Genomic DNA, 26457 nt, shown 5'->3' on the forward strand with positions numbered 1-26457 from the left:
TGAGTAGAGGTGGGGGTCAGGATTTCGGAGGAGCTAGCCTGGGCCTACATCTGCAGCAAGGATGGGGTTCCACTAGTTCGGCTCCTTAGCCCTTCACGGCCCCTGCCACCACCTCTACTGACCTGGTCGCTGTAGAAGCAGATATGGCAGGAGGGCCCGCAGCGTCATTGCCTCGCCCCTTCCACCTGCGTGCCCTCCAGGAGCGTTGTACAGTTTGTTTCAGGTCCTGATCCACTAGTTTGTTTCTTGCTTGGGACAAGAAGTCAAAATGATGGTGGGAGAAAATCAGGGCTGAAGAAAGAGACAGGTGGAGCTGAGAGATTGCCCCAGAGAAAGGAGACGTGTGTAGAAGCCATATAGATGGCCTGTCTTCCCATAATATCCATTTCTCTGGTCCATGTTGGGCAGGGAATGAAAATCTGTAACCTAAAACATTTTTAAAATTTTTTATTGATTGCTTTGAGAGAGAGAGAGAGAGAGAGAGAGAGAGATCAGTTTGTTGTTCCACTTATTTATGCAATCATTGGTAGACTCTTGTGTGTGCCCTCACCCAGGTATGGAACCTGCAAGCTTGTATCCGGATGATGCTCTAACAAACTGAGCTACCCCGCCAGGGCTCTCACCTAAAACGTCTTAAAGTTAAATGCTTTAAGTTAAATATCCTAAAATATTTTTAAAGTCTTAAAGGGATATTAGGATTAATAGCAAAATTCTCCAGAATTTTTAAGCTAAAACATTAAATTGCAAATAAAATAAAATATCCCTTGCTTGTGGGGGAGAATTTGGGCTCCTCTCCCAGCGGGGGCAGATTCCCTTTGCTCTGAGGCTGAGGGATGAGAGCCAACGCCGGGCAACGAGTGAAGGCAGCTATTGTGACTTCGGGAGGCCGGGGAGGGACGCGCAGTGCGTCCCGGAGGCTCCGGGCAGGAGCAGCCGGGCCCCCGGGCAGCACCCTCCGCGTTAGCCGCGGGGCGGGAGCGGGAGAGTTCCTCTCGGAGGCATGGCTCCGCCCCCTCGCTCCCGCTCCGCCCAGCACCGGCTCCACGTGGTTTTCACCGCTCGCCCCGGGCACCTGGTGGTCCCCAGGGATCTCCAGGTGGGGGTGGTGCGGGAGAAAGCACCGCAAGCACCCAAGAGGTCGGTCTGTGACTTCTCCCCGAAACGTGCTAGGAACGCGCTCTGCGGGCAAAACTGGACTCCACCGGCTTCCGACGACAAGCTTGCGACGGAGAGTCCTGGAGTCCCGAACGACAAGAGAGCGGGCCAAAGGGAAGGACAGTCCGGGGTCACCAGCCAGACCGCCATGGCCGCGCCCGCCCGCCGACTGTGCCATATCGCCTTCCACGTGCCCACAGGGCAGCCTCTGGCCAGGGATCTGCAGCGCCTCTTCGGCTTCCAGCCCGTGGCGGCGCGGGAGGCCGACGGCTGGCGGCAGCTGGCCCTGCGCAGCGGCGACGCGGTCTTTTTGGTGAATGAGGGCGCGGGGGCCCGGGAGCCGCTCTACGGCCTGGACCCGCGTCACGCAGTGCCCAGCGCCACCAACCTGTGCTTTGATGTGGCGGACGCGGGAGCAGCCGCCCGGGCGCTGGCGGCAAAGGGCTGCTGCGTGCTGGTGCCCCCCGTTACTGTGCAGGATGCACTGGGTGCTGCCACCTACACCGTGGTCAACTCGCCCGCGGGCAACCTCAGCCTGACGCTGCTGGAGCGCACCGACTACCGCGGACCCTTCCTGCCCGGTTTCCGACCTCTGTCCTCCAAACCCGGCCCGGGCTGGTTCAGCCACGTGGACCACCTGACCCTGGCCTGCACCCGCGGCAGCTCCCCTACACTGATGCGCTGGTTCCACGACTGCCTAGGCTTTTACCACGTGCCACTGAGCCCAGGTGAGGACCCGGAGCTGGGCTTGGAGGTGACAGCGGGTTCCGGACAAGGGGGGCTGAGGCTCACTGCCCTGCAGACGGGGCCATGCAGTGCTGTCCCCACCCTTGTGCTGGCTGAGTCCCTGCGGGGGGCCGCCCGTGGACTGGACCAGGTGCAGCAGTTCCTGGCCCAGCACAGAGGACCAGGCCTGCAGCATGTGGGACTGTACACACCAAACATCATAGAAGCCACTGAAGGGGTGACTTTGGCTGGGGGCCAGCTCCTGACTCCTCCGAAGGCCTACTACCAGCAGCCAGGCAAGGAAAGTCAGATCCTAGCTGCAGGTCATGAGCCCAGCCAGCTGGCCCTGCAGGGAATTCTGCTAGACGGCGATAAAGGCAAGTTTTTGCTTCAGGTCTTCACCAAGTCCCTCTTTGCAGAGGACACCTTCTTCCTGGAGCTGATTCAGAGGCAGGGGGCCACAGGCTTTGGCCAGGGCAACATCCAGGCCTTGTGGCAGTCCGTGGAGGAGCATGCTGCCAGGGGTCAGGAAGCCTGAGGAAGCCGGAGCTGGCAGCCACCTGTCCTAGAGGTCCGGGGAGTTCAGCACAGGGCCTGGCGGAATAAGGCTTTGTCCCTAGGGCCAGGTGTGGCCTCCATTGTCATCAGTACCTGCCAGAAGTTGAATCTCTCACTGGGGTCCAAAGAAGTCAGTTTGTTTGTTTTTAACTATAAAACACTTTTTACGGTCTATAGCTAATATATATGGGAGATATAAAGAATAAAGGGGTGTAACTCCTTTAGGAAATAGAACATAACCAGTACTCTTGAAGACTTTTATGTCCTTCTCTGACCACATTTCCCTTCACCCACTCCCAATTTTAGGATTATTAACCCCTTGCTTTTCTGTATTGATTCACTACATGTGTAATTTATCCCTAAATAAATTATTTCTTATTTGAGGTAGGAATTTAAGACAGAACAAATCTTCCTCTGTGCTTCCTTCCCTTCTCCCTCAGGAGCAGCCACAAATGGGGGGGGGGGGGGGAGGGACTGGGTCAGGGCTGAGCCAAACCACCTGCTCTAGAGTGATACCACTGCTACAGAACTAACCAGAGACCTGGAATGAAGGTGTGGGGTATCAGCCACTGGCAGGCACTTCCTGCAGCTGCCTTCTCCCTCTTTCCTGGGGGCTGAGGGAGGGGAGGTTACTCTGGATAGAACAGGCTCCTCTCTCTGCCCAGGGCTGGCTGGGAGCTCAGCCAGAGGAAGTCAGGAGCAAGCAGGACTTCACCGCTTCCTGGAACCCTCAGAGGTGAGCAAGGGGGCTAGGCAGAGGATGGAAAGTCTCCGAAACGACTATAAAAATAAGTACTTTATTAAAAAACCGGATTCTCAAGGGGAGGGGGCTTCCAGATGTGTCACTAGGCCGTACTGTGGGGTGCAGGTGCATCTGTGGGGATATGGGGCCGAAAGAATCTATCCAGGACTTGCTGGCCTGGCCTGGGCTTTTTCCGGCTGGACGGAGTAGACACCTGGGATCTTTTGGAACTCTGTTTAGAAGCCAAAGAAGGCATTAAGGGGACAGTGAAGAATATTCTCCTTTCACCCCTACCCCCACGCCACTGATCTAGCTCAGACTCTAGTCTGAATGTAGTAAAGCTCCCAACCTATCTCCAGAATCTACCTCTTCCATCAACTCTCTGAACGGCAGTCCAAGGTAATCTTCCTCAAATATAGATCTGACTCCTCTCTCCACCTAAAATGCTTCAGTGGGCTGGTGTTCATGGCCCTGCTGATTGCTCCGGCCAGATGCTCAGAGTTCCTCACACATGCAGACTGCACTGTGCCCATCATTACTTACACTACTTTTTATTGTTTTGTTAATCCTCACCCGAGGATGCCTTTTCCATTTATTTTTAATCCTCGCCTGAGGATATTTTTTCCATTGATTTTCAGAGAGAGAGAGAGAACAATGAATGGCTGTCTCCCGCACAGGCCGGACTGGGGCGGGGATCAAACCTGTAACCCAGGTACATGCCCTTGACCAGAATCCTTCAGTGCTCGAGCCAAGATCTAACCACCGAGCAACACAAACCAGGGCTACTTAAACTGTTCTTGGGCCTGGAAGAACATCCTTATTGCTGATTCCCTTCCCAAACCTGGAGAAAATGATTCATTTCTAGGACCCACATTACCAGCCACTTCTTTCAAGCAGCCTTTCCCTGATCCTTTCCTCCCAGACAGAACTGAGAGCTCTCCACCTCATATCCCACAAAATCTAGTACAAACATTTCACACATCTGACACTACTGTCTCCATCGTTTTCTCTTGTCCCCTCTCCACCTGGACCCTAGGCTATAAGGTCTCTAGGTCATTCCTCGCCCCCTGGTGAAACTCGGAGTGGACAGTGTTCACCCCAATGTGTCACTTAACTCACTGAAAACCTGTGGGTTCAGGCCGAGGGAGAGAGATGGCTGGGCGAGGGCCAGGGGACTCACCTTGCAGGTTCCTGACTGTTGGCCTTCATACACGCGGAACACCTAGCCAAGAAGAGAGGGGGGAGTGCAGGGCTGGCATCTTCCTCCAAAGAGCCAGAACCCTGTCCTTTTTTTTCTTTTTTTTTTTTCTGTTTATCCGTTAATAGGTTCATGCAGAACATGTAGAAAGCACAACAAAGACAATAAAGATATGCCTTTTTCATGGCGGTGGAGACAGCTGCGGTGTGAAACTCTTCCCGAGTCAGCCAGCGAGCGCCAGGTGCTGTGCCTGTCACTGGGGCCTGCCCTTCCAGGGCCAGGCCATAGACTTGATAGGTCAGCTTGATGTGAGAGAAGGTGTGGACCACCTGGGGGAGGACCAAGGGGCTGAAACAGGCCGGTGGGTGTGGCTGAAATAGCCATCCTTTTTGGCCCCCTCACTGCTCATTTACCTGCCCTAGGTGATGCAGGTGGGTGGCTGGGAGGGGCCCAGCCCAATTCTGCAGTTCCTGCAGCAGGGCCTTGCGCTGATGCTGTCCTGAGGGATCCACAGTCACAGATGGGAACTCCCACAGTCCTGCCAGCAGACCTGAGACAGCGGTCAGCAGGTGTGAGTTAAGGCCTTAGCTGTTGACTCCTCCATTTCTCCCCTTTTGCTCACACCACTGCCCTCCACTCCCAGGATCCAGGTACCTGAGTTGGGCCTCTGCACCAGCAGAATCCGGGCACCCCCAGGGGCCCTGGGCTGCTCCAGAACACAGATGGCAGAGCACTCCTCCCTGGGGGGCTTACGACTGGCCTTTCTGGGAAAGTTAGCCACTCCCAGGGTCTGGTCCCAGGGCTCTGTAGGAGGTGCGCACAGCTGGCACTGTCCAGTGTTGGGAGCTGGGAACAGAAATCCCCAAGCCCCACTCAGGCCCAGAGAGCAGGTGTTGGCCCAGCTCTGCACAGTCTAACTCGGGTTGTAGGATGAACTAGAATGAGGCCTCCCAGGCAGCTCGGTGACAGTGCAGGGAAGGGCTGGGGCTAGAACCAGCACTCACCACACTCCTCCACGTCAGGGCTGCCTGGCAGGCTCTCTGAGGCTGGAAGCTGCTCCCGCTCCACCTGACAGGCATAGGGAAGGAAGTCACAGAGCACGGGGCACTCCCTAGGGCCTCGCTGCCCCTTCCCCAGATGGCTCACCCTCTGGTGTGCCCGGCACAGGCTCTGCACAGGGCACTGGCTGCAGTGTGGGTGTTGCGGGGTGCACACTATGGCCCCCAGCTCCATGGCTGCTTGGTTAAAGTCTCCAGGCCGGGCCGGGTCTACCAGCTGCTGGGCTAGGCTCCTACCAGAAGGGAACGTTTCTGTGAGCCCAAGATCCTTTGGAGGAACCCTTCCCAATGTCCTGCATCACCCCAAAATCCTACCAGAGCTGCTGGGAGACAAAGGTGTTGCTGGGATCAGCACCAATGCCTCGGACACGGCACAGCACCCGCACTACATTTCCGTCTACCACACCGGTCACCTGACGCACAGGAGTCCAGGAGTCAGCCTGGTCTGGGAGGAAAGTGGGTATGCACAAAATGGGGTGGACTATGGGCTCACCTGGCCAAAGGCAATGGAAGCAATGGCTCCAGCTGTGTACCGCCCCACGCCAGGCAGGAGCCGCTGCAAGGTCTCTGCTGTACGTGGCACGTGGCCCCCCAGCTCCTCTACCACCTGATTGGGGGGGGAAAGGTTCAAGGTTAGGAGACATCTGAGGGCCTGGGGATCCCACCCTCCCTGCTATCCCCTTACCTTCCGGGCTCCCTCCTGCAGCCGCCGGCCTCGAGAGTAGTACCCCAGGCCAGCCCAGAGCTGGTTCACTTCCTGTGGGTGGGGTCAGAGGTCAGAGAAATCAGCACTCAGTCCTCTGTTGTCCTCATTTCCCCCTCCCCTAGGGTAGGTCTCACCTCCAGGGAAGCACTGGCCAGATCCTGCAGTGTTGGCCACTTCTATAGCCCGAGGACAGGCAAAAATAGAGAGGTCAAGGGTGAGGGAGGAAAAAGAAGCCTTTCTCCCCCTCCCCCCAGCCCAAAGACAGGCTCTCATCTGGGGTCTAGCCCATCACCCTCCCCTTCCTTCCCTGAAGTCACCTGCATCCATCTGGTATAATAGTTGATCACCGTGGCAACCTGGGTCTGCTGCAGCATGACCTCTGAGACCCATACTGGGGAAGAGGGGTGGGCATGAGGACACGGCTGACCTGCCCTGCTCCTGGCCCATAGCCCTGATTCCAATCTGAGGGTGTCCAGGCAAAAAGCAGCTCTGTTCTCCGGAGATGTACTCACCAGCATATGCCCGCCTGTCCAGGTCCACCTCACCCTCTGCCTGCCAATGCAACCCCAGATGGGGAGTTAGTGTGGAGCGGGCTGGGCACTAGCCTCCCACCCCCGTCCCTGTCCCTCGCCTGCCTACCCGCCTTCTCCAGGGTAGGTCCCGCTTCTTTAGGTCATACCAGCTCAGCAGGCTCTTCCGGAAGACTGTGACCTCGGCTGTATCTCTGAATTGATGGTACGGGGAGACAGAGGCCTGCAATACCACCTCCTCCTGACGCCTGGCCTGGCCTGCTGGGGCCTCAGGAAACTCAGGAGTTGTCCCTGCACAGGCTGTGCACCAGGGACCTGGGACACTACAGCCTGGTTGCAGTCTGCTTCCACTTAGTCCCCCGCCCCTACCCCTGACCCCTTGACCTGGAGTCAGTCCAAAATTATCTAGCTGTGAGTAGCCTTAGCCAAGTTTCTAGCCTTAATCTTCCCAGAGTGGTACTGCTGGCTCCCTTTTCTCTGGGTCCTAATGAAAATCCAACAGTTTCAGCCAAGCATAACATACCTGTGCAGGGATTTCCCATTTACAAAATACTTTCAGGCAGATCAACTCATTTGATCCTATGAAAGCCACATGAGGAAGAAAATGCACAGACTACTGCTCCATGTCACTGGCAAGAAAGCAGCCATTCAGAGCAATTATCCCAAAGTCACATTGCCAAGTCAGAATTAGATCCTTAATTAGTCCCTTCAGGCTTGAATCTGCCCCCTTTCATAGCCAGTGAAACCAGCCCATGTGTTTTTTACTAGGTCCAAGTTCCTCACCATCAGGGATAGTAGGCCTGGCCTGGCTGCTGTTGAGGGCATGTTCCTTTTTTTCCTCCCGGCTGGATGTCTGCTTCCTGGGACGACTTCCTACAGCTGCTCGTGGCTTCTTCATGGCGATCTAGGACACAAAGGCCCAGCCAAAGTAGTCAGTTAAAATTAGGCTGAACCTTGGGGCCCTGAGGGGGTGGAGCCACCTCCCTCCCTACACCATTCACATAGTGTCTCGCTTTTCTCGACAACTCTGAGAAAAGAGTTGAATTCACTGGCTCGATTCCTGGTCAGGTCACATGCCCAGGTTAGGTTGTGGGCTCTGTCCTCAGTAGGGGTATACAGGAGCCAGTAGGGGGCATGCAGGAGGCAGCCATTCGATGGTTCTATCTCCCTCTCCCTTCCTCTCTGAAAAATCAATAAAAACATATTTTCTAAAACAAACAACTCTCTAGATGCTCATGGGCTTGCTCTTGACTGGCTGTGGCACTGAGGTATGACCAATAGGACTGAGCTTCTCCAAATGGCCTAAGAGGGACCAGCAGTAGTATAGTCCTGGAGACGTACACAAAGAGGCCAGGGCTGGGCTGGGTCCAGGACCAAAAGCCTCCTGTGCGGGAGCACGTGTGCATACCTGATGCTTACTGTGACTATGTGTGTGGACAGGGGTTCTTTACATGTGTCTAGGAGCACGGGAGTGGGTAGGAGGTTTAGAGATGCAGCACATTTACAATGAAGCAGTCTTTAACAGTCATCTAGTCCAAACCTTCATTCTGTAGAAAGGAGAAACCAAGGATCAGAAAGGAGAAAAGATTTGCCTGAGAGCAGATGTCAAGTCGGAGTGGGGGGAGAGAGATGAGCTATTTTTATGCCTAATCTTTTGTGATCTAGATCATAGCCAGCTGACCATTAGCAAAGATAAATTGCATCTGGTTGATCTTCATTTCTCCCTTAGTGTACTTGTAGCTGCCTTTTTCTAATAGTTTAATGTAGCTAACAGTAAGTGCTTACTATACACAAGACCCTATCAGTGGTTCTCAACCTTTCTAATGCCGCGACCCTTTAATACAGTTCCTCATGTTGTGGTGACCCCCAACCATAAAATTATTTTCGTTGCTATTTTCGTCGCGACCCACAAGTTGAGAACTGCTGCTGTAGAGCCTAAGACCATCGGAAAACACAGATATTTACATTACGATTCATTAATAGTAGCAAAATTACAGTTATGAAGTAGCAACGAAAATAATTTTATGGTTGGGGGTCACCACAACATGAGGAACTGTATTAAAGGGTCGCGGCACTAGAAAGGTTGAGAACCACTACAAGTGCTTTACCAGATTTCTCAATCTCCTGATGATACCATAAAGTATGTTCTAGTATTACTTCCATTTCAGTTATGAGGAAACTGAGACTTGAGGAGATTAAGCAACTTGTTCACTCCAACCCAAAATGTTTGCTTCCAGAGTCTACATTCTTGCACTCTGCTATATCGCAGTCCCTGTTGAACCTCTGGTTCAAATTCTCCTCAAACTTTGACTTTATCACCTCATTTTCATCAAAAGAGCTTGCTTCCTTCTCGAGGAAAAAAAAAATGAGTGAAATAAACTTATCTCCATCTTCACTTACCTTCTATGAAAGAATAGGTCCCTCTTCCTAAATTATCTGAGCTCAGGGTCCTGCTCCTCCAATCCCTTCCATAAGACCCACTTTCCTTCATAGCCAAACTCCCTTCCATAATTCATTCTACAATCCATTCTCCATAAAGCAATATTTTAAGACATGATTGTAGCACTTTCTTACTTAAAACCTTCAATAGCTTCCCATTAGTTCACTGAAAAATATTTATGGACTGCCTACTATGTGTCAAGCAGTTTTAGGTACTTCACAAAATAAAACATCAAAGGTTCCTGCCCTCACAGGGTTTTAATGGAGGCAGACAATAAAAAATATACATAAGTAAACTATATAGGATATTAAGTGATAAATATAAGCATAAGGAGAAAAAAATAGAGCAGGTGAAGGTGATAACAAATGGGGAGAGGGTGAAATGTTGCAATTTTAAAGAATGTGGTCATGGTGGGTCTTGTTAAAGTGTCATTTGACCAATGACTTAAAGCAGTTGAAGAAGTTAGCCATGTGGATACCTGTGGGAAAGGCATACTAAGAAGGAGCTAGTGCAAAGGCCCTAAGCATGGTGCCTGGTGTGTTTGTAGAACAGTAAGGAAGCCAGTGTGGTTAAAATAGAATGAGGCGGGGTAAGGATAGGAAATAAGGTCAGAGAGCTAAAAAAGGGGGCATAGGATCACAAAGTACCTTGTAGGCCACTGGAGGACTTTGGCTGTCATACCCATTGCTCTTAGAAGCTAATCCTAATATAAGCCTTGTAAGCTCCAGGGCCCCATTTGCCTCATCACCTAGATCACTATGCTCCAGCCATGTTTGCCTGAAATAGATGCTTCAATCCACCAAGTGTCTGTCTACCTTGAGGCCTGACCCAATCCGTATCCTCTACTTGGACAGCTCTTCTCCTATGCTCTACCTAACATCTACTCATTCTTCAGGTCTTAACTGTCCACATCAGGTCCCCACAGTCCTACCCTCTTGTGTATTTCTCCATAGTTGCTCTTACACCAATTGCAATTACACTTTTTTTTTTTGCTTCTTTAATCAGTGCCCACTTCCCCAACTTGACTGTAAAACTCCATGAGAGCAAGTCCTGGGTTTCTTTTGGTGACTGTTGTATCCTCTGAACTGAGCACAGTGCCAGGTAAATTGTATACAGTAAATACTTGTTAAATTAATTCCTGGGATGAAAGGATTTTCCTTTTTTTAGAGTAGGAGAAATCCAAACAATTCTGAATAATGATGAAAAAGACTCAGTAGAAAGGTTGAAAATGAACAAGGAACAGTGAGTAACCACGGAGAAAGCGCTGAGTCCTTGCTGGGCTGCGAGGATGGGAACTGCAGCTCCAGGGAAAGCGCGGTCTCTCTGGCAGGCACCCCTCGCTCACAGTAGCAGGAGTCGTGTCCAATCACCTTTGATCACCTGTACCTCCAAGTTGCTTACAATGTGTCCCTTCCTCATCGTCCCTTCTGCTGGAGCCTAATTCAAGTCATTCTTGTCACCTGCCTGGATTATTCCAATAGCTTCCCTGCTAGTGGATCGCTCTAACCCCTCTGCAGCCTCGGCTCGAGTCCTCCTCCCCGCCTTTCACTTTCTGGAACGCAGTGAGTTCCATCCTCGCAGGGAACTTGCCCTTCCCCAGAATAGACATCTTTCCCCCACATTCCCCGGTCTTTGTCTAACTCCTATGGCTGCTTTAAGCTTAGCTCTGGCAGCGCCACCTCCTCTGGGGACACCCACCCCTACCCCGGAGCCGTGTCCCTGAAGACAGCGTACAGCTCACTCCCACGTCCCCACAGGACGTACACGAAGAATTACCTCCCACGTTTTCACGTGTCCGGCTACCCCACGGTCCCGGGGGCGTGGCTCCGGCCAATCGACGGCGAGCTGACCCGTGACAGCCAATAGGATCTCAGAACGCTCCGAACCCGCTCCTCGCGCGCCAGATCCCGGAGGTCTGAACGGAACGCCAGCCCCTCAGCGACTTCCGGAGGCAGGAGCCTGCCCCAACCCTCGAACGCGTTAGACGCGCCAGGAGACAAAGCGGAAGTCCTGCCGTTTCTTGCCACCGACTAGTCAGGCAAGGGCCGCGCGGTGTCATGGCAGGCGACAGTGACGATGGCGCAGCTCCAGCGATCTCCGACAGTGAGTGGCTTTTCAGGGGCCGACTTAAAAGCCTGTGCGCCCTGGGGGAGGGGAAGGCCTCTGGCTCATAGTTCTAGAAACCGACCTCAAGTTTCAGAGGACTAACTTCTCCCTTCTTAACTAGCCACGAGGAGACTACAAGTCCCAGTGTGCACCGCGGCTCGGGCTGCAAAAGCCTGGAGGGTTAAGAGCACAGTTAGGATCGTGGGCGGGCATGTCGGGAAATGTAGTCTGGAACTCATTTCTCTTAAGTGGGGCAGGTTGGGAGTTGTGGTCCAAAGGAAGTAGGATGTATTGGGAAGCCAGGTGTAGGGCATTATCTCTGGGGCTTAATTATTAGGTGGCTCTGGGGATTGTGGCTGCTAGGGCACCAAGGGAACAGTATTATGGAGCCTGATGGGATATTAGAGCTGAACTCCTGGAGCTGTAACAAATAGTTCCTGCAGGACATGGGGAAAAGGAACCTCACAGATCATCTAGTCCAGTGGTCGGCAAACTCATTAGTCAACAGAGCCAAATATCAACAGTACAACGATTAAAATTTCTTTTGAGAGCCGTAAACCGACTTCTGCGCATGGGCCACGAAGTTTCAATCGCACTGTATTTTGTGGAACAGCCACACTCAAGGGGCTAAAGAGCCGCATATGGCTCGAGAGCCGCAGTTTGCCGACCACTGATCTAGTCCATACTTCTACAGATAGTGATGCTGAGGGAGAAGTGATTTTCCCAAAGTCTAACATAAGCCCCTGGAAGACCCAGGCTTTTTCTCCCCAAATTCAGGGCACTATTCCCTCCAAGGTCTGTGTGTAGAGCATGCTGATACAAAGGCTTGAGGGGGAAAGCTGCCATTTCTTGCCATCATGGAAAATGCCCCCCAAACCATGGCCTAGCTTGGTATCTACTCCCCATTCCCCTTGCCTGATCATTAACTTCTATTATTCTGTTCTCCTTACCCCCAGATAGTGTCAGCAAAAGCACAAAACCTGGGGAAGAGCTGGTAGTCCAAGTTCCAGTGCTGGATGTGCAAAGTGACAACTTTAAGGAGATGTGGCCATCCCTTCTGCTGGCCATAAAGACAGCTAGCTTCGTGGCTGTAGACACGGTGAGGGTTGGGGAACTAGGAGGGCAGGTGGTTGTGAAAGGGCTGGTGTTGGGGACCTAATTCAACTCTCCCTTTAACCACCCTTAGGAACTGAGTGGGCTTGGGGACAGGAAGAGTTTGCTGAACCAGTAAGTATAATCTGTGATCTCTTTAGTTCCAACCCTGACGAGGGGAAGTGGGGGCAAACCTTAGCCCTGGAGTGGAAGTCATCCTGGGTGGTTTGGGCCCTTCATGAGGCTAACTCTTAGCCACAGCCACCCCCAACCCCAACCCCAAGGTGCATCGAAGAACGTTACAAGGCCGTGTGTCATGCTGCCAGGACCCGTTCTATCCTCTCCCTGGGCCTCGCATGCTTCAAGCAGCAGCCAGACAAGGTATGTGCTGATTTCATTCCCTTCCCAGGTTTGTGGCTGGGGGAAAAAGGAGGGTTGAGATCCTGGGGAACATTATGTGTAAGGTTTTTCTGTTGTTTTTTAAATGTTTTTATTGATTTGAGAGAGGAAGGGAGAGGGAGAGATCGAAACATGAATGGTGAGAATCATTGATCAGCTGTCTCATGCACACCCCCTACTGGGGATCAAGCCCGAAACCAGGAATTGAACCATGAACCCTTGGTTCATAGGTCCATGCTCAACCAGTGGGCCACACTGGCCGGGCACATGTAAGGTTTTGATGTAGCGAATCCTCCTTTTCTGCCAGGGTGAACACTCATACCTGACCCAGGTGTTCAATCTGACCCTGCTGTGCGTGGAAGAATATGTCATAGAACCAAAGTCTGTGCAGTTCCTGGTACAGCATGGCTTCAACTTCAACAGGCAGTATGCCCAGGGTATCCCGTACCATAAGGGCAACGACAAGGTAGGTCTCCAGCCTTGAGACTGCCTCTTCTGTGATTTCATCTTCTTCCTACCACAGGCTGGATATGCGGAGGATCTGCTTCTTAGGCAGTCACTAGTGACAGGGCCGGGGAAATAAGATGAATATGTGGGTGAAGAGCATTGGGTTTTGTGTGGAGGGAGAGCTTTCAGGTGGGGGAGCTCGGGATAAATATATTGTGAAAGAGGCTCTGTATGGGACTCAGCCCTTCCCGGTGACCCCTTTCTTTCCAACCAGGGCGATGAGAGCCAGAGCCAGTCAGTGAGGACACTGTTCCTGGAGCTAATCCGTGCCCGCCGGCCCCTGATACTGCATAATGGCCTCATAGACTTGGTGTTCCTGTACCAGAATTTCTATGCACATCTGCCTGAGAGCTTGGGAACCTTCACTGCTGACCTGTGTGAAATGTTCCCAGCTGGCATTTATGACACCAAATACGCTGCTGAGTTTCATGCCCGCTTTGTGGCCTCCTACCTAGAATATGCCTTCCGGAAATGGTGAGGGACTGGTTGAGGGGAAGCGGTGGGGCCTGGTATAAACCTATTTTATATTTATTGAGCACCTATCATGTGCCAGGCACTGTTTTAGTGCTGAGGATTCAGCAGTGAACAAAACAGATAAAAACCCCTGTTTGCATGGAGCTTATATGCTAGTGGACCAATACCCTCTTGCGCTATTACAGTGAGCGGGAAAATGGAAAGCAGCGGGCAGCTGGCAGCCCACACCTTATCCTGGAGTTCTGCAACTATCCTTCTAGCATGAGTGCCCATGTAGACTACCGCTGCTGTATGCCCCCTGCAAGCCACCGTCCTCATTCCACCATCATCTGTGATAACTTCTCGGTGAGAACTCCCACCCATTACCTGGGGGAGGGAAGGTTCTGATACCTGGAACCCCTCTCTAAGCCTCTTTCCTGCTTCTAGGCCTACGGCTGGTGCCCCTTGGGATCACAGTGTCCTCGGTCCCATGATATTGACCTTATCATTGACACTGATGAAACTGCCACAAAGGATAAGCGGCGACGGCGACGACGTAAGGAAAAACGACGGAGGGCTTTGTTGGGCCTGCCTGGGAAACAGACCTCTGGGGAAGCCGAGGATGGTCCTCCCTCTAAGCAGGTCTGTGGGGATGGCGTCCAGGCTGAGGAAACTGAGCAGGAGGTGGCTGAGGATGAGACTAGCAACCAGCCTGGCTCTGAGCAAGATCACAAAAATGACTTGGAGATGGGACTTAAAGCAACAAGGCCTGAAACAGCTGACACGGCTGCCTTAGAAGCACCAGGGAGTCAGGCCAGTCCTAACCCAGTGCCTGGAGATGGATTGCATCGGGCTGGTTTTGATGCCTTTATGACAGGTTATGTGATGGCCTACATGGGAGTAAGCCAAGAACCTCAGCCCTGTAGCTCTGGACCCTGGCTACCTGAATGCCACAACAAGGTATACCTGAGTGGCAAAGCTGTACCCCTCACGGTGGCCAAGAGCCAGTTCTCCCGTTCCTCCAAAGCCCACAACCAGAAGATGAAGTTGGCTTGGGGCAGCAGCTGACCTGGAGCAGAGGGGTCTGGTCCCTCTAGCCTACGAATGTCCTACTCCCAACTACTACAGAGTTGGGGAGGAGGGCTCCTAACAGAGATACTGCTGCATTGCTCTGGACTGTCTTTACCCCAGAGGCTGAGGAACAATGATACAAGTAAGAAGGCTGACCAGCACCTGTAGTAACCAACTTTATTTTTAAGTCTGAGAGTGTCTTGGGAAAGTTTTACCAAAAAATCAGCAGAAACAAGTTATGAAAATGTTTGACCAGCTTTATCTTTGGTTATTTCTTATTGCGGCTCTATAAAGACAGGCTGTTCCCGTAGCTCCAGCCATAGCAGGGAAGGAAGAAAATCAGTCCATGTACAAACCGTTTAACCAATTGGGTGTATCACATGTTGACAAATACATGGAGCAGGCCCTAGGCCTACAAAACCAGCCCCACTCCCAACCACAAGGTTGAAAGTCTTATAAGGCAGAACATTAAGACTCCTTTCATAAATATGAAAATAGGTTAATGAACTGGAAAAGATCTTTGAATAGGTTAGCTAAAAGCCATGACCACCACGCTGCCTTGTCCTCCCCTTGCATAGAAATGTAGTGACGTGGTCTGACTGTGCAGTAAGTGCAAACAGCAATTATTCAAGTGTCTTAGTCATTCTGGCAAGAAGCACCCCAGTCTTTAGGTCTGAGAAATAGCCATGCCCTTTTCGGCCTCCTGGTCAGCTCCGGGTTCCATCCAGTAGTTTATATGCCCCAGGGAAGGGCAAGAGACAGACCTGGGGTGGAAGAAGAACCTGGGGTAATAGCTGTCTGCCAGCTCAAACTAGAACTAGGAGTCTTCTGGTCTTGTCTGCAGAAATGCATTGGGGGTCAGCTGGGAGCCAGAGCTCCTTGCAGGATTTCAGAGGCTTGGAATCAGCTGTTGGCCCCAACAAGGAAGGCTTCTCACTGCTGCCTCCCCTCTCACAGTCACTGGGCACTTGGAGCCCCAAAGTTGAGCCTGACTTGGCCTAGCCTGCCTGCTCTGTGGGCTCCAGGGAAGAGTCAAGACTGCACCAAGGGGGCCCTGTGGCTTCAGCTGAAAGTCCATCCCCAAGGTGAGGCAGGGATTAACCCCTCAACCATCCTGCTCTCCCTGGGTTTTCAGGCCTATGCCTGAGACAGAGAAGGGGACTGGAGCCGAGTCTCTTGGCCTTTCTTCTACCTCCATCTCCTCAGAGGTACCTGCAAGGCATGGACTGGCCCCCTGAGGCCTGGGCCCAAAACCATTTTCTTCCTGGGAGCTGGAGCAGTCCATGGCTTCATGGGCTGGAGCAGCTGGTAGGGCAGATGCTCGGAATGGCGGGATCTCTCTTACTTTGTACTTGAGACTACTGAGACGTGGGAGCCCATCAGACAGTGATTCTTCTCGGCCTACAAATGGACAGGCCTCTTGATGCAAGAACTCTGGTGAACCAGGCAAAGAATGCCACCGGCGAGCAGGTGGGGCCAGGGGTTCCTGCCAATCAGCCACAGGCAAAGTTCCAGGCCCTGGTGCATCCAGGTCAAATACCAGGGAAATAACAGACTTGCTGGGCAGGTCAAAGAACTTGACCTTGCCACCCTTGAGGTCCTGGCGAGCACTGAAAGGGTTGATTTTGGGGGTGCCGGCAGCACCACCTCGTGGCTGGTAGTAGGGGTCCAAGACATTCACTGTATGTGGGGGCTTACGGGAGAAGATGTCTGACTGGCTTCGAGACAGCCAGATAGTACGTCTTGGGCGTGGGGACTTGGGAGGGATCTTCTCATCTAGTGAGCTCAGTCGCTTCATCCCAGGTCCTTTCTCCAGGAGTCCTGAAGAACAGTACATCAAATCAGGATTACTGCACTAGTCATAACAAATAGAAGCACTACACAAAGTGTTTTTACTTGGGAAAACAAAGTAGGTACTGTTGTCCCTATTTCACCAGTGAGAAAACAGACTGAAAGGAGGAGGCAGTATACCAAATCACAACTCTTGGAGTTCAGTATTTTTCCCATTGTCCCCCACCCTGCACCTTTTGGACATAGGATCCTAGAGGGGAAGACTCCAAAACCCTAATTTCTTACCCTTAGCGGTGGGCTGCAGCTCTTCCTCCTGTAGGTGGTTCAGAATTTCCTCTAAGGTCTTCCCAGTCTCCACAAAGGATGGGCGCAGTTTGGGGTCCATCTGTAGTTATCCATAGCAGCCATTAGCCCTGCCCTCCTACCTTCCACCCACAAGGATAGCATTTTAGTCTGATTCTAGCATCTTTTAAGACTCAGATGTGCAGCTAAGAGACCTTTTCTGAAGGCCACAGACCCTCAGGATGATTCCCTGAGCTAAAGTCAAGGAAAATGCTATCGTCTAATACCCTTCCCTGTCTCAGCAACCTTTCTGTGCATTATCTTTTTTGGCACAGAACCCTCCTAAAAGTTATGCTCACATTGGTTTGTTCTTTCTTGAGTTCTGCTGCTAATGTGTTTCTCGAAGTTACCTAGACAAAGCCCAGCTACTCCTTGGTCATAACAGGTAAGTCCAGCCTCAGAGCTGTATAAAATGAAAGCTAACAAGAGCCTTTCCCATCAGCCTTAGGACCAGCTGGATCCGCAGGTAAACTAAAACCTGACCAGAGCTCCACCAACACCCAAGGCAAGGGGTGGTGGGTCTTCCCTGCAGGCCGAGGAGCAGATATTACAAAGCAATTTTCCTTTATTTGGACCAGGGCTCTGGAGAGTCTGGCAGGTCTCCAGAGGAGGGGCCATGAGCATTGTCATTCAGTGAAAATGAGGCCCCTCATGAGGCTAATTAGGCTCTTTCTACAGTTCTAACCAGGTGAACCCAGCCCCTGACCAAAGCCGGGGGCAGGAGGATACACTCACATTACAGCAGTTGAAGGTAAGCTGCAAAAAGTCTGGGGGACAGTCTCCCACCATGTGCTGGAAAGCGTCATAGTCCAGCCCGAAGTTCTGTGAATGGGTGTAGTGGGGAGGGAACAGAGGACATGGGTAGACAGGTCATTAATCCCTCCATCCATCCTGGCTTGCTCAGAAGGAGAGGCTGGGAATTGCCCCTAAGAACTAGCCACACATACTAAGTTCCAGCAACTCCACCCCAAGAACAAAATGGTTCCACAGCCTCAAAAGCAGCCCCACCCCAGTGGCACTGATCCCCATGCCTTCAGCTCACCTCTGTGCGGGGAAGATAGTCCGGATCAGCCTGGATACGGGCGATGACCTCACAGAGGATGATACCATAGGAGAATACGTCCGCCTGGTGGGTAGTGAGACCTCAGTTTCCCTTTCAGTGGGCTGAGAAGTGAGGTTTCTGCCCCTCATGTCCACAGCCCAGGCCTAGATTCTACTGCCCATATTTCATTCAATTCATTCACTGGGTAGCTGCCAGGTACCAGCCCTGCTCTTGGTTGTAGATACTCCCCTGAACATAAAGGGTGATCCTGGACACTGCTAAGAGTGGATTTTAAGGACAACCAACCCTTGGGAGCCCCAGACTCACCTTCTCATTGTAGGGCTCATCTCGGAGAACTTCAGGTGCCATCCAGAAGGGTGAGCCCACCACAGCCAGCTTCTCCTTCCCCATGCTATAGGGCGAGATGATATAAAAAATGAGCTTGCCACTGGCTGGTATAATAGGATATCTGAATATTGGGAATTCTCCCCCAACGATGGGTACAGACTAGGACTGACCAAATTTAGGGAGCTGAGGTTGAGCTGTGACCAAGTCCTGGCCTCTGGGGAGGCAGCAGGAGTATTGTGTGTTTTTTGTTTTGTGGGGTTTTTTTTGTCTTAGTCACTTCTATAACCAGTACCCATTAGGGCTGCTCACCTGACATCAGGGATCTTCTCAGCCAGGCCAAAGTCAGCTACCACCGCAGAGTAGCCATTTTCATCCCTCTTTATCAGGCAGTTCTAGGGTTCCCAAAGAAGAAGACAGTGTGGCTCAGAAGTGGGGACCAGCCAGCCATAAAATTACCATGACAGCCATGTGAGATGAGGTAGGCTTGGATCTTGAGTGGCTGCCCTAGGATTCGTATTATGCTCCAAACACAAACATTTATCTTTACTTTCTATGTGCCAGGCAAGGCTCTAAGTGCCAGAGACACCTCAACAAACAGAGACCCCTGTCCTCTTGGAGCTAACAATCTGGTGAGGAAGACGGACTATCAGGCCCCTGGCCTCCCTCTTCAGAATGTACAGACCAAAGGCCAGGCCTGACCTTGCCAAGAAATATAAGCATAGAACAAGTACCCAAACATAAACCTTCACTGCCCACAGGATCACAACCTCCTCTCTGGTATTAGAAGTCTATGATCTGGCTCTAAACCAACTGCCTACCTCTCCACCAGCTCCCGTCTGCCCCTGATGCCCGACTGCACACATCTTCATCCAGACTTTCATAGACATACTTGACTTATGAAGCTGAACAGGGCCTTCAAGCCCTGTTCAGATATCCCATCCTACCAGCCAGTGGCAAGGTCATGCTTATACTGTTCTGTTCCATTTGGAATGTTCTCCCAATTCTTTTCACCTCAAAATGTTATATGTTTTAAGGCAAGATACATTTCCAGTCCGGTCCTCTCCAGCTCTCACCTTTATTTCTTTCTCACTTCAACTCCTTTAACTCCTCCTCTCTGCCACTTCCTTTTAAAGTATAGCAGGCTATCAGCTCCTCAGGAGCACTTTCTGGTTCCTCACAGTATTCACCTCATAAGAGAGGCTCAGCTCATGCTGACTAAACAACTGCTACTGTCTCCAGAAAAAGGAGAAACGCAAACAACTTGTAAATAAATACAAAGCAACCAACTCTCCTCAAATAGTTGCATTCAAAATAGTCCTACACCACTCTGCTCTACCCCACTTTCTCCAGAGGCAGCAGAGAGTAGGGATCCTTGGCTCACAGGGACATTTCTGGGGCCAGCAAGGCCCTATCTGACCCAAACCAGCCCTCCCTCCTCCTCACCAGCCTTGGCATCTAGTTGCCAAGGCATTGCCAAGTCACCTCCTACTTACTCCACATTAGGTACAAATCAGTTCCTTACTTTGACCTTGATGCAATTACACTATATTCTCTTTTTCCCTGAAGCAGAATAAGCTTGTGATTTCATCACATCCTCTCCTGCCCCGGATACCAGGGAGACATGCATCACTTCCAGCTTTCAAGCAGGAGCATCCTTGTGCCTGTTCTGGTGTTAGCCCTCCCATCAGTCCTGCTGGCTCAGCATCCCCCAGCTCATTGACTTTGAATGTCTTTGGGGCCCCAAGCCAGCTTGACTATTAGATAGCCGAAGCCCAGGCTTAGGGCACTGGTCTATGAGGCAGTGGCAGCTCAGATCTGTCACCTATTTTTCTCTCTTCCTATTTCACTAACAGCTCAGGCTCCTTTCTCCAAGGCTCAGTCTAAAGTCCTTTTTACTATTTGTTTTATGGCCCTCAGAAACAACCTTGTTACATACAGCTTGGGAGCAGCAAATAAGGAACAGAGTTTGGCCACAGTGCACTGCCTTGTCAAAGCTGTTCCGTTTCTGCTCCATCTTCACATTCACAGAGACCTGTTCATTCACTGCAAATCACCCATTCAGGAGTAAGTGACTTCACAGTAGCTTCTCTGAGCGGCTGAGAAATGGCTAAGGCAGGGTGATCAGAGCCTTACAAAAATGGGGTAAGGTGGCATCTGCCTCCGATCTGCAATGTGACCACTGCCTCTTAAAGCTCATTCACAGCCAATAACCGCGCATTAGACCCAAAGACAAAGATGGGATACTGAAAACCAAAAGAACCAAATGTTAGGAGTCTGAATCTGAGGTGATAAGCAAAATGGGGAGGAACCCTGACCAGAATTAGCCCCTAGGGTTTTCCAACAAACTCCTGGGCCTGCCCTTAACAGGGCCCAGGCTAGTGAGGTTTGTCGGCAACACCTGCTGTTTTTATTTCCTTATCTCCCATTCTTTTTTTTTTCTTCTAAGTTCACATCAGAAGGGTAATGTGCCAAAGTCATAATAAGGTTTGTGGGAAGCACATCTCACACGATCATCATGCCTATGAATCTCCAATTCATTCTTCACTGATTTCTGCTAGAAATATTATTATGGAAGATCCCAATGAGTTCTATGGCTTACATTACTTGATCTTCCTGCTGTTGACATGCTGGTTACTTCCATCAGTGTTTTTAGGTATCATTCAGGAATTGTGTTAGTAGTAGGCATGTAGAGAATAATCAGTTGTGGTCCTGGAGCTAACAGATTAGCTATTAGAGGCTAGTTAGAGGCTATTCCCATTCCTTTTGTTTAAAAAAATTTTTAAATTGATTTCAGAGAGAAAGAGGGAGGGAGAGGGAGAGAGATAGAAACATCAGTGATGAGACAGAATCATCAATTGGTTGCCTCCTGCAGATTGAGCCCAAAACCCTGGACATATGCTCTGACCAGGAATTGAACTGTGACCTCCTGGTCCATAGGTCAACACTCAACCACTGAGCCACTCCCATTCCTTTTTTATTCTTCTCCTTTTGGCTTTTTTTAAAAATACGTTTTTATTGATTTTAGAGAGAGAGAAGGAGAGAGAGAAATACTGATTGGCTGCCTTCTGCATGCACCCTGAATGGGGGAATCAAGCCCCCAACCTGAGCACTTACTCTGATGGGGAATCGCACTAGCGACCAGCAACCTTTTGGTGCACAGGCCAACCAACGCTCAACCAGCTGAGCTACACCGGCCAGGCCCTCCTGGCTTCTATAACAACTATAACTCTGGATTTCCTCCTCTATCTTCGGCTACTCTGCAGACTCCATTGCAGGCTCTTCTTCCCATCCGATGAGGATGATTGCTTTCAGGGTTCTATCTTAGGCCTACAGCTCTTGTGCTCTTTTGTGGAGGCTATCCTACATTTCTTTTCTAATTACCACCTTTGTGCTCACGGCTCCCAAATGTATATCCTCAGCCCTGACCTTGATCCTCAAGCTGCAGATTTAGACAGCCTGTCTATTTCTGGACAACTTCTGGATTGCCATGTTGAACTACACACATGGAAACCTGAACTCAACTTTTTCTCCCAAGAACTAAAACTCAAGCTATTTTTTTTTTTAAAGGCTGGTACTGCCTTTTTTCATTCAGTTTGCTAAACCAGAAACCTGGGATTTATCTTAGATTTTTACTCTTACTCCAACTAATTTTCTCTTCGAAATGTTTTTCAAATCAGTCCTTCCCTCTTCATCTTATTACTATTGCTCTAGTTCAAGTCCTCTTCATTCCTCCCCTGAATATTGCAATACTCTTCTAACTTGGTCCAGGCTTGATCTCCATAATCCACCTTCCTCATTCCTGCCAGCATGATCTTCATAAAATGCAAATCTAACTGTGATACTCCCCAGAAAATAACATATTATATGATTCCATTTATATGTAATGTCCAGAATAAGAAAATCCATAGAAACTAAAAATAGATTAGTTGCCAAGGGCTGAAGGGGAATAGGATAAGGAGGGTTTCTTTTTGGAATGATGAAAAGTTCTGAAATTAGATAGTGATGTTGGTTGAATATACTAAAAATCACTGAATGCCTGGGCCAGCGTAGTTCAGTGGTTGAGCATCAACCTATGAACCAGGAAGTCACGATTGGTTCCCAGTCAGGGCACATGTCTAGGTTGCAGGCTCAATCCCCAGTAGGGGGCATGCAGGAGGAAACTGATCAATGATTCCCTCTCATCGTTGATGTTTAAATTTCTCTCTCCCTCTTCCTTCCTCTCTGAAATCAATAAAAATACATTTAAAAACAAAAAACTGGGCCAGAGTAAACACCTGAGAGCACTTACTGAGGTCTCCTATAGCAACTGCAGAGTCACTATTGGCACTGAATAAAACCAACACAGCACAGGGAGGCCAGAGACTGAACTGCCCTCCTAAATGCGCCAGAGACTGTTTGTCTCTTGGAAGATTATCTGGTTTGCTGTCCCATCCCTTGCCCTCCATCCCACCATGGGATCCCCTATATTTACCATAGCTCTTATGTACTAATCTGCTCACATATCTGTCTCCTCAACTAGTCTAAAAGCCCAAGAATGAAAAAAATAAAAGCCCAAGGATGGTACAGATTGTGTTCCAGTAATTTCTATGTCCCCGATACTATGTCCTCTAATAATAGCACAGTACTAGTATAAATGATTTTCAAAAGCTATTGATGAATCTCATTATAAAAACGACTACAGGGTGCCTTAATAGACAACACTCTACTTCCTCCAGCATTCAACTTTGTTCCTAATTCATGCTCTCTTCAGTCTCTGAAAACGGACCTTTTCTGTTCCTAGCTGTTGCATAGTACAGCCTAAGACCACAGCGGGAAAGGCTTTTCACTCGGATGGATTCACCAGAGTGGCTCCTCTGGAGTCAATGAAGTAATACATATATACAAAAACTAACAACCAAGAATAGAGCTACAATTCATAATTCATACTCCTAGGGGTAACCAAATGCAGTGGTGCTTGCCTGACCCAGGGCAGTATTGGTAATAAGCAGAAACAAAATGCTTTCTCAGCTGCCTCTGAGAGCCAAGGCTTGTGCACAGTTGTACTAGCTTCTCTTAGAGCCACAGGTAAAAGCCAGTGTGTGGTTATTATCACTTCTTGATGGCTCATGAAGTGAATAGTTTTAAAGCCACATTACCTCCCACTTCCTTCTAAGTAAACTATCAGTATCACCACTGCACAATGTTGTATCAGACGATTTCTTAGAAGTAATTACAAAATTAGACTGAACAGCTATCTCTGACAGACGTTTCACTCTTGAAAGCAGTACTACAGTAACCACTGGCATGTGAATCCTGCAAAAAGGGCAGTGAACACAGTCTCTCCTATTTGATGGTCTGGTTTGTAAAATTCCCTGGTTTTTCTTCAACTTGAGATTCCCTAAAATGCACTTCCTAGCCTGTCTCCAGTTTGCAAAGTCATTGGTTCTTACCACCTGGAAGTACCCTCAATATCTCCTTAAAGTTCAGACCCAGAAAACAGCTCAGAGAGATACAGTACTTTCTCCTAAGTTCCTAGTTTCTCGTTTCCAGCCACTGGCAGGCACTGAGAATACCTATGCCCTATTAGGAAAACCAAAGGACAGTGGTCTTACCCTAGAGTTCCAAAAAGGTTATAGTCATGCCCGGCCAGCGTGGCTCAGTGGTTGAGCATCGACCTATGAACCAGGAGGTCATGGTTCAATTCTGAGTCGGGGCACATCCCCAGTGTGGGGCGTGCAGAAGGCAGCCAATCAATGATTCTCTCTCATCATTGATGTTTCTATCTCTCCCTCTCCCTTCTTCTCTGAATTCAATAAAAAAATATATTTTTAAATATATATATATATTCTCATGTAGGTGTGGGGGAAATAGCTGTATGACTGATGGACAACTCGTTATGATCTCTCTCCACCTTGGAGCAAATGATGCTGCAAAGATTTGATTTTGGCTGCATGCCCAATGTGAGACTAGGCTATCAAGTTAAGGCAGTGTCTAAGCTGACATGAACCCACTCATTTGCCTGGAACAAGTACAGTTTCCCTAGTCTTGACTTTCTAAAACATTCTAGGGGATGAGACAAGGCTCATGAGGGGAAAAGATACCATCTTCCAGGTCCCAGCTGTCCAACTGTCCAGTCCTTGCAAGTACCAAGGAAGACAAAGGCCTCCTCACAACTAGGCCTCAGCTGGTCACCACATTCCATTTGCCGGTCTTAGTGCTCCTTTATTAACAATGCAGCTGACTATAAATGGCTCTGCCACACCCAGGGGCCCTACAATCACCTCCCCTAAAGCTATTTTCTGTGTAGTAGTTTATCAACCAATGGCCAGGGTCCCTCAGGGACAGTACTACTATTTGGAACACCAGAATCATTCTAGTGTGAGGTAGTCAGAAACTTACTTTTCTGAGAGTATAGCCTGCTTTTGTTCTCTTTGCAAACTTTTTCTCATAACAGTCTCCCTTATCCCTCATCCATGACAGAAGAGGTGTGGGAGTATATGTATGCATGTATGTTGTGCATGTGTATATGTTAAGGATGGGAAATAAAATGACAGCTATTCTTGGGCAGATACAAAACTCCCATATACTTCCCTAGAAGACTTTAAACCAGCTCTTGGACATAAGTCATATTAGATGACTTATATTTCCCACATCAATGATCGAACAGTACTATTTATATAAGCCTTGTCCCAGTGGTATCCTGGGCCACTTGGCCCTGTGGGGCCTGCCTGTAGCATGGCCAACTTCCTCTAAAAGCAACTGTTTTCTAACCTGGTCACACAGCAATTTGGACAGCAAGAGAATACTACAGAGACCAGCTAACACCAAAGAGGAACTGGCAGAATGGCAGAAACTCAATCACACACATAGAAAATGGGTCAGTACATTATGGCCCTCAAAACGGCACTCAAGTGACTACAAATCTCTGAACTCCTGCTCTCAGTTAAGAGCTACTTCATGCCCTGTCCAGTTTGGCTCAGTGGATAGAGCGTCGGCCTGCGGACTCAAGGGTCCCAGGTTCGATTCCAGTCAAGGGCATGTACCTTGGTTGCAGGCACATCCCCAGTAGGAGGTGTGCAGGAGGCAGCTGGTTGATGTTTCTCTCCCATGGATGTTTCTAACTCTCTATCCCTCGCCCTTCCTCCTATAAAAAATCAATAAAATATATTAAAAAAAAAAAAAAAGCTACTTCCTGGAGGCCATGAGAGAGAACAATAAAAGACAGGCTCCCACATAGTCTTGACTGCTGTCATCCTATTGGGTAAGAACCTCTTAACCCTCCTCACGCCATCTGCTCCTGCAACACTAATATTCAGGAGATTAAAGTAAAGCGTGAAGGTTCTCAAGATGTATGTGTTGCCTGGCTCAACACTGAAAGGTACCTGCTGTGAGCCGAGATTGGCTGTCTAAGGACTAAATATATAGAGTATTAATTTGTATCCTCTGTGATTAAATGTGAAATCTATAAAAGAACTCTACATTTCAAAGCTTATTAATAACTGGTTTCTTAACACCGCTTTCTTGGTAATAGAGGACAGTGTCGAGTGGTGCAAGTAAAGCCTTCATACCTTAGATGTGAGGTCCCGATGGAAAATGCCTTTGAAGTGAAGATAGCTGAGGCCCACTGCTATGTCATAGGCCAGTTTCACCCTCACAGTCCAGGGCAAATACAGGTTACTGTCTAGCAACTGTTCCAGGTTTCCAGCGTTGATATACTGTAAAACAAGGAAAACGCAGCTACCATTTGTCAGGAATATAAGGCTGATGGCGAAAACACTAGAGAGTAACACTTAGAACATAGAGACTGGATGTTTTGTTCATTGTTGTTTTTTAGGTGACTGAGGGCTTATTCTGCATCTATACACAAAGATATCTTCCTTTAAGGAGATCACAATCTATTAAGGGATACAGACAAACAACAGCATTTGGTAAATGCTAAAATAGAGCTTTGTACATGTACCACCACAGTGCTATGTAGCATACAGAATAAAGTTACTATCTCAATCTGAACATGTCAGAGAAAGCTGCACAAAGGAAATAAGGAGTCAAATGATAACCTGGGGGAACAGAAAAGAAAGTCCACACAAAGAGAGTAGCATATGCAAAGATATAGGTTAAATGCATGATGCATATAGAAAACCAATTTACTCAATATGGTCAGAAGTGGCAGGTGCTTTGCTAAGATATATGGGCTTTACCTTGTCTATAGGGAAC

The 26457-nt window shown here is 49.6% G+C and overlaps 4 protein-coding genes across 14 annotated transcripts in view; 2 read left to right on the forward strand and 2 right to left on the reverse strand.

Moving 5' to 3' along the window:
- Nucleotides 1-1155: 1155 nt before the first annotated feature.
- Nucleotides 1156-2702, forward strand: HPDL (4-hydroxyphenylpyruvate dioxygenase like). Its single transcript, XM_079778029.1, has one exon. It carries the CDS (start codon nt 1304-1306, stop codon nt 2417-2419), a length of 1116 nt encoding a protein of 371 aa, XP_079634155.1. The 5' UTR covers nt 1156-1303; the 3' UTR covers nt 2420-2702.
- A 553-nt stretch (nt 2703-3255) lies between these two features.
- On the reverse strand, nt 3256-11024 carry MUTYH (mutY DNA glycosylase). Of its 10 annotated transcripts, none has more exons than XM_079777070.1 (17): nt 10890-11023; nt 8082-8220; nt 7457-7577; nt 6783-6931; nt 6656-6695; nt 6461-6534; nt 6278-6319; nt 6123-6194; nt 5931-6044; nt 5753-5850; nt 5526-5670; nt 5384-5447; nt 5034-5225; nt 4793-4929; nt 4556-4708; nt 4362-4403; nt 3256-3413 (listed from the first exon to the last, which is right to left on the reverse strand). In XM_079777070.1, the coding sequence occupies exons 3-17, from the start codon at nt 7569-7571 to the stop codon at nt 3285-3287; spliced, it is 1566 nt and encodes a 521-aa protein (XP_079633196.1). In that variant the 5' UTR covers nt 7572-7577; nt 8082-8220; nt 10890-11023; the 3' UTR covers nt 3256-3284. The 10 variants fall into 10 exon arrangements, with proteins under 10 accessions (XP_079633196.1, XP_079633197.1, XP_079633195.1 ...); XM_079777071.1 differs by having other exon boundaries at nt 5034-5183; nt 6783-6973; XM_079777069.1 differs by having other exon boundaries at nt 6783-6973.
- A 57-nt stretch (nt 11025-11081) lies between these two features.
- On the forward strand, nt 11082-14753 carry TOE1 (target of EGR1, exonuclease). Its single transcript, XM_079777072.1, has 8 exons — nt 11082-11216; nt 12176-12318; nt 12406-12446; nt 12596-12692; nt 13018-13176; nt 13432-13691; nt 13877-14036; nt 14118-14753. The coding sequence occupies exons 1-8, from the start codon at nt 11171-11173 to the stop codon at nt 14736-14738; spliced, it is 1527 nt and encodes a 508-aa protein (XP_079633198.1). The 5' UTR covers nt 11082-11170; the 3' UTR covers nt 14739-14753.
- Nucleotides 14754-14906: 153 nt separating this feature from the next.
- Nucleotides 14907-26457, reverse strand: part of TESK2 (testis associated actin remodelling kinase 2) — a 129449-nt gene continuing 117898 nt past the window's right edge. The window contains exons 5-11 of one of the 2 annotated variants that reach the window (XM_079777060.1): nt 25812-25958; nt 18574-18656; nt 18244-18328; nt 17917-18000; nt 17610-17696; nt 16818-16917; nt 14907-16562 (exon numbers count right to left, since the gene is read on the reverse strand). In XM_079777060.1, the coding sequence (XP_079633186.1) occupies nt 15847-16562; nt 16818-16917; nt 17610-17696; nt 17917-18000; nt 18244-18328; nt 18574-18656; nt 25812-25958 (1302 nt within the window). In that variant the 3' untranslated portion in view covers nt 14907-15846. The remainder of the gene's footprint in view (nt 16563-16817; nt 16918-17609; nt 17697-17916; nt 18001-18243; nt 18329-18573; nt 18657-25811; nt 25959-26457) is intronic. The other variant, XM_079777061.1, reaches the window with a different exon arrangement.

Source organism: Cnephaeus nilssonii, assembly GCF_951640355.1.
Source record: "Cnephaeus nilssonii genome assembly, chromosome: 7".
Classification (NCBI taxonomy): Eukaryota; Metazoa; Chordata; class Mammalia; order Chiroptera; family Vespertilionidae; genus Cnephaeus; species Cnephaeus nilssonii.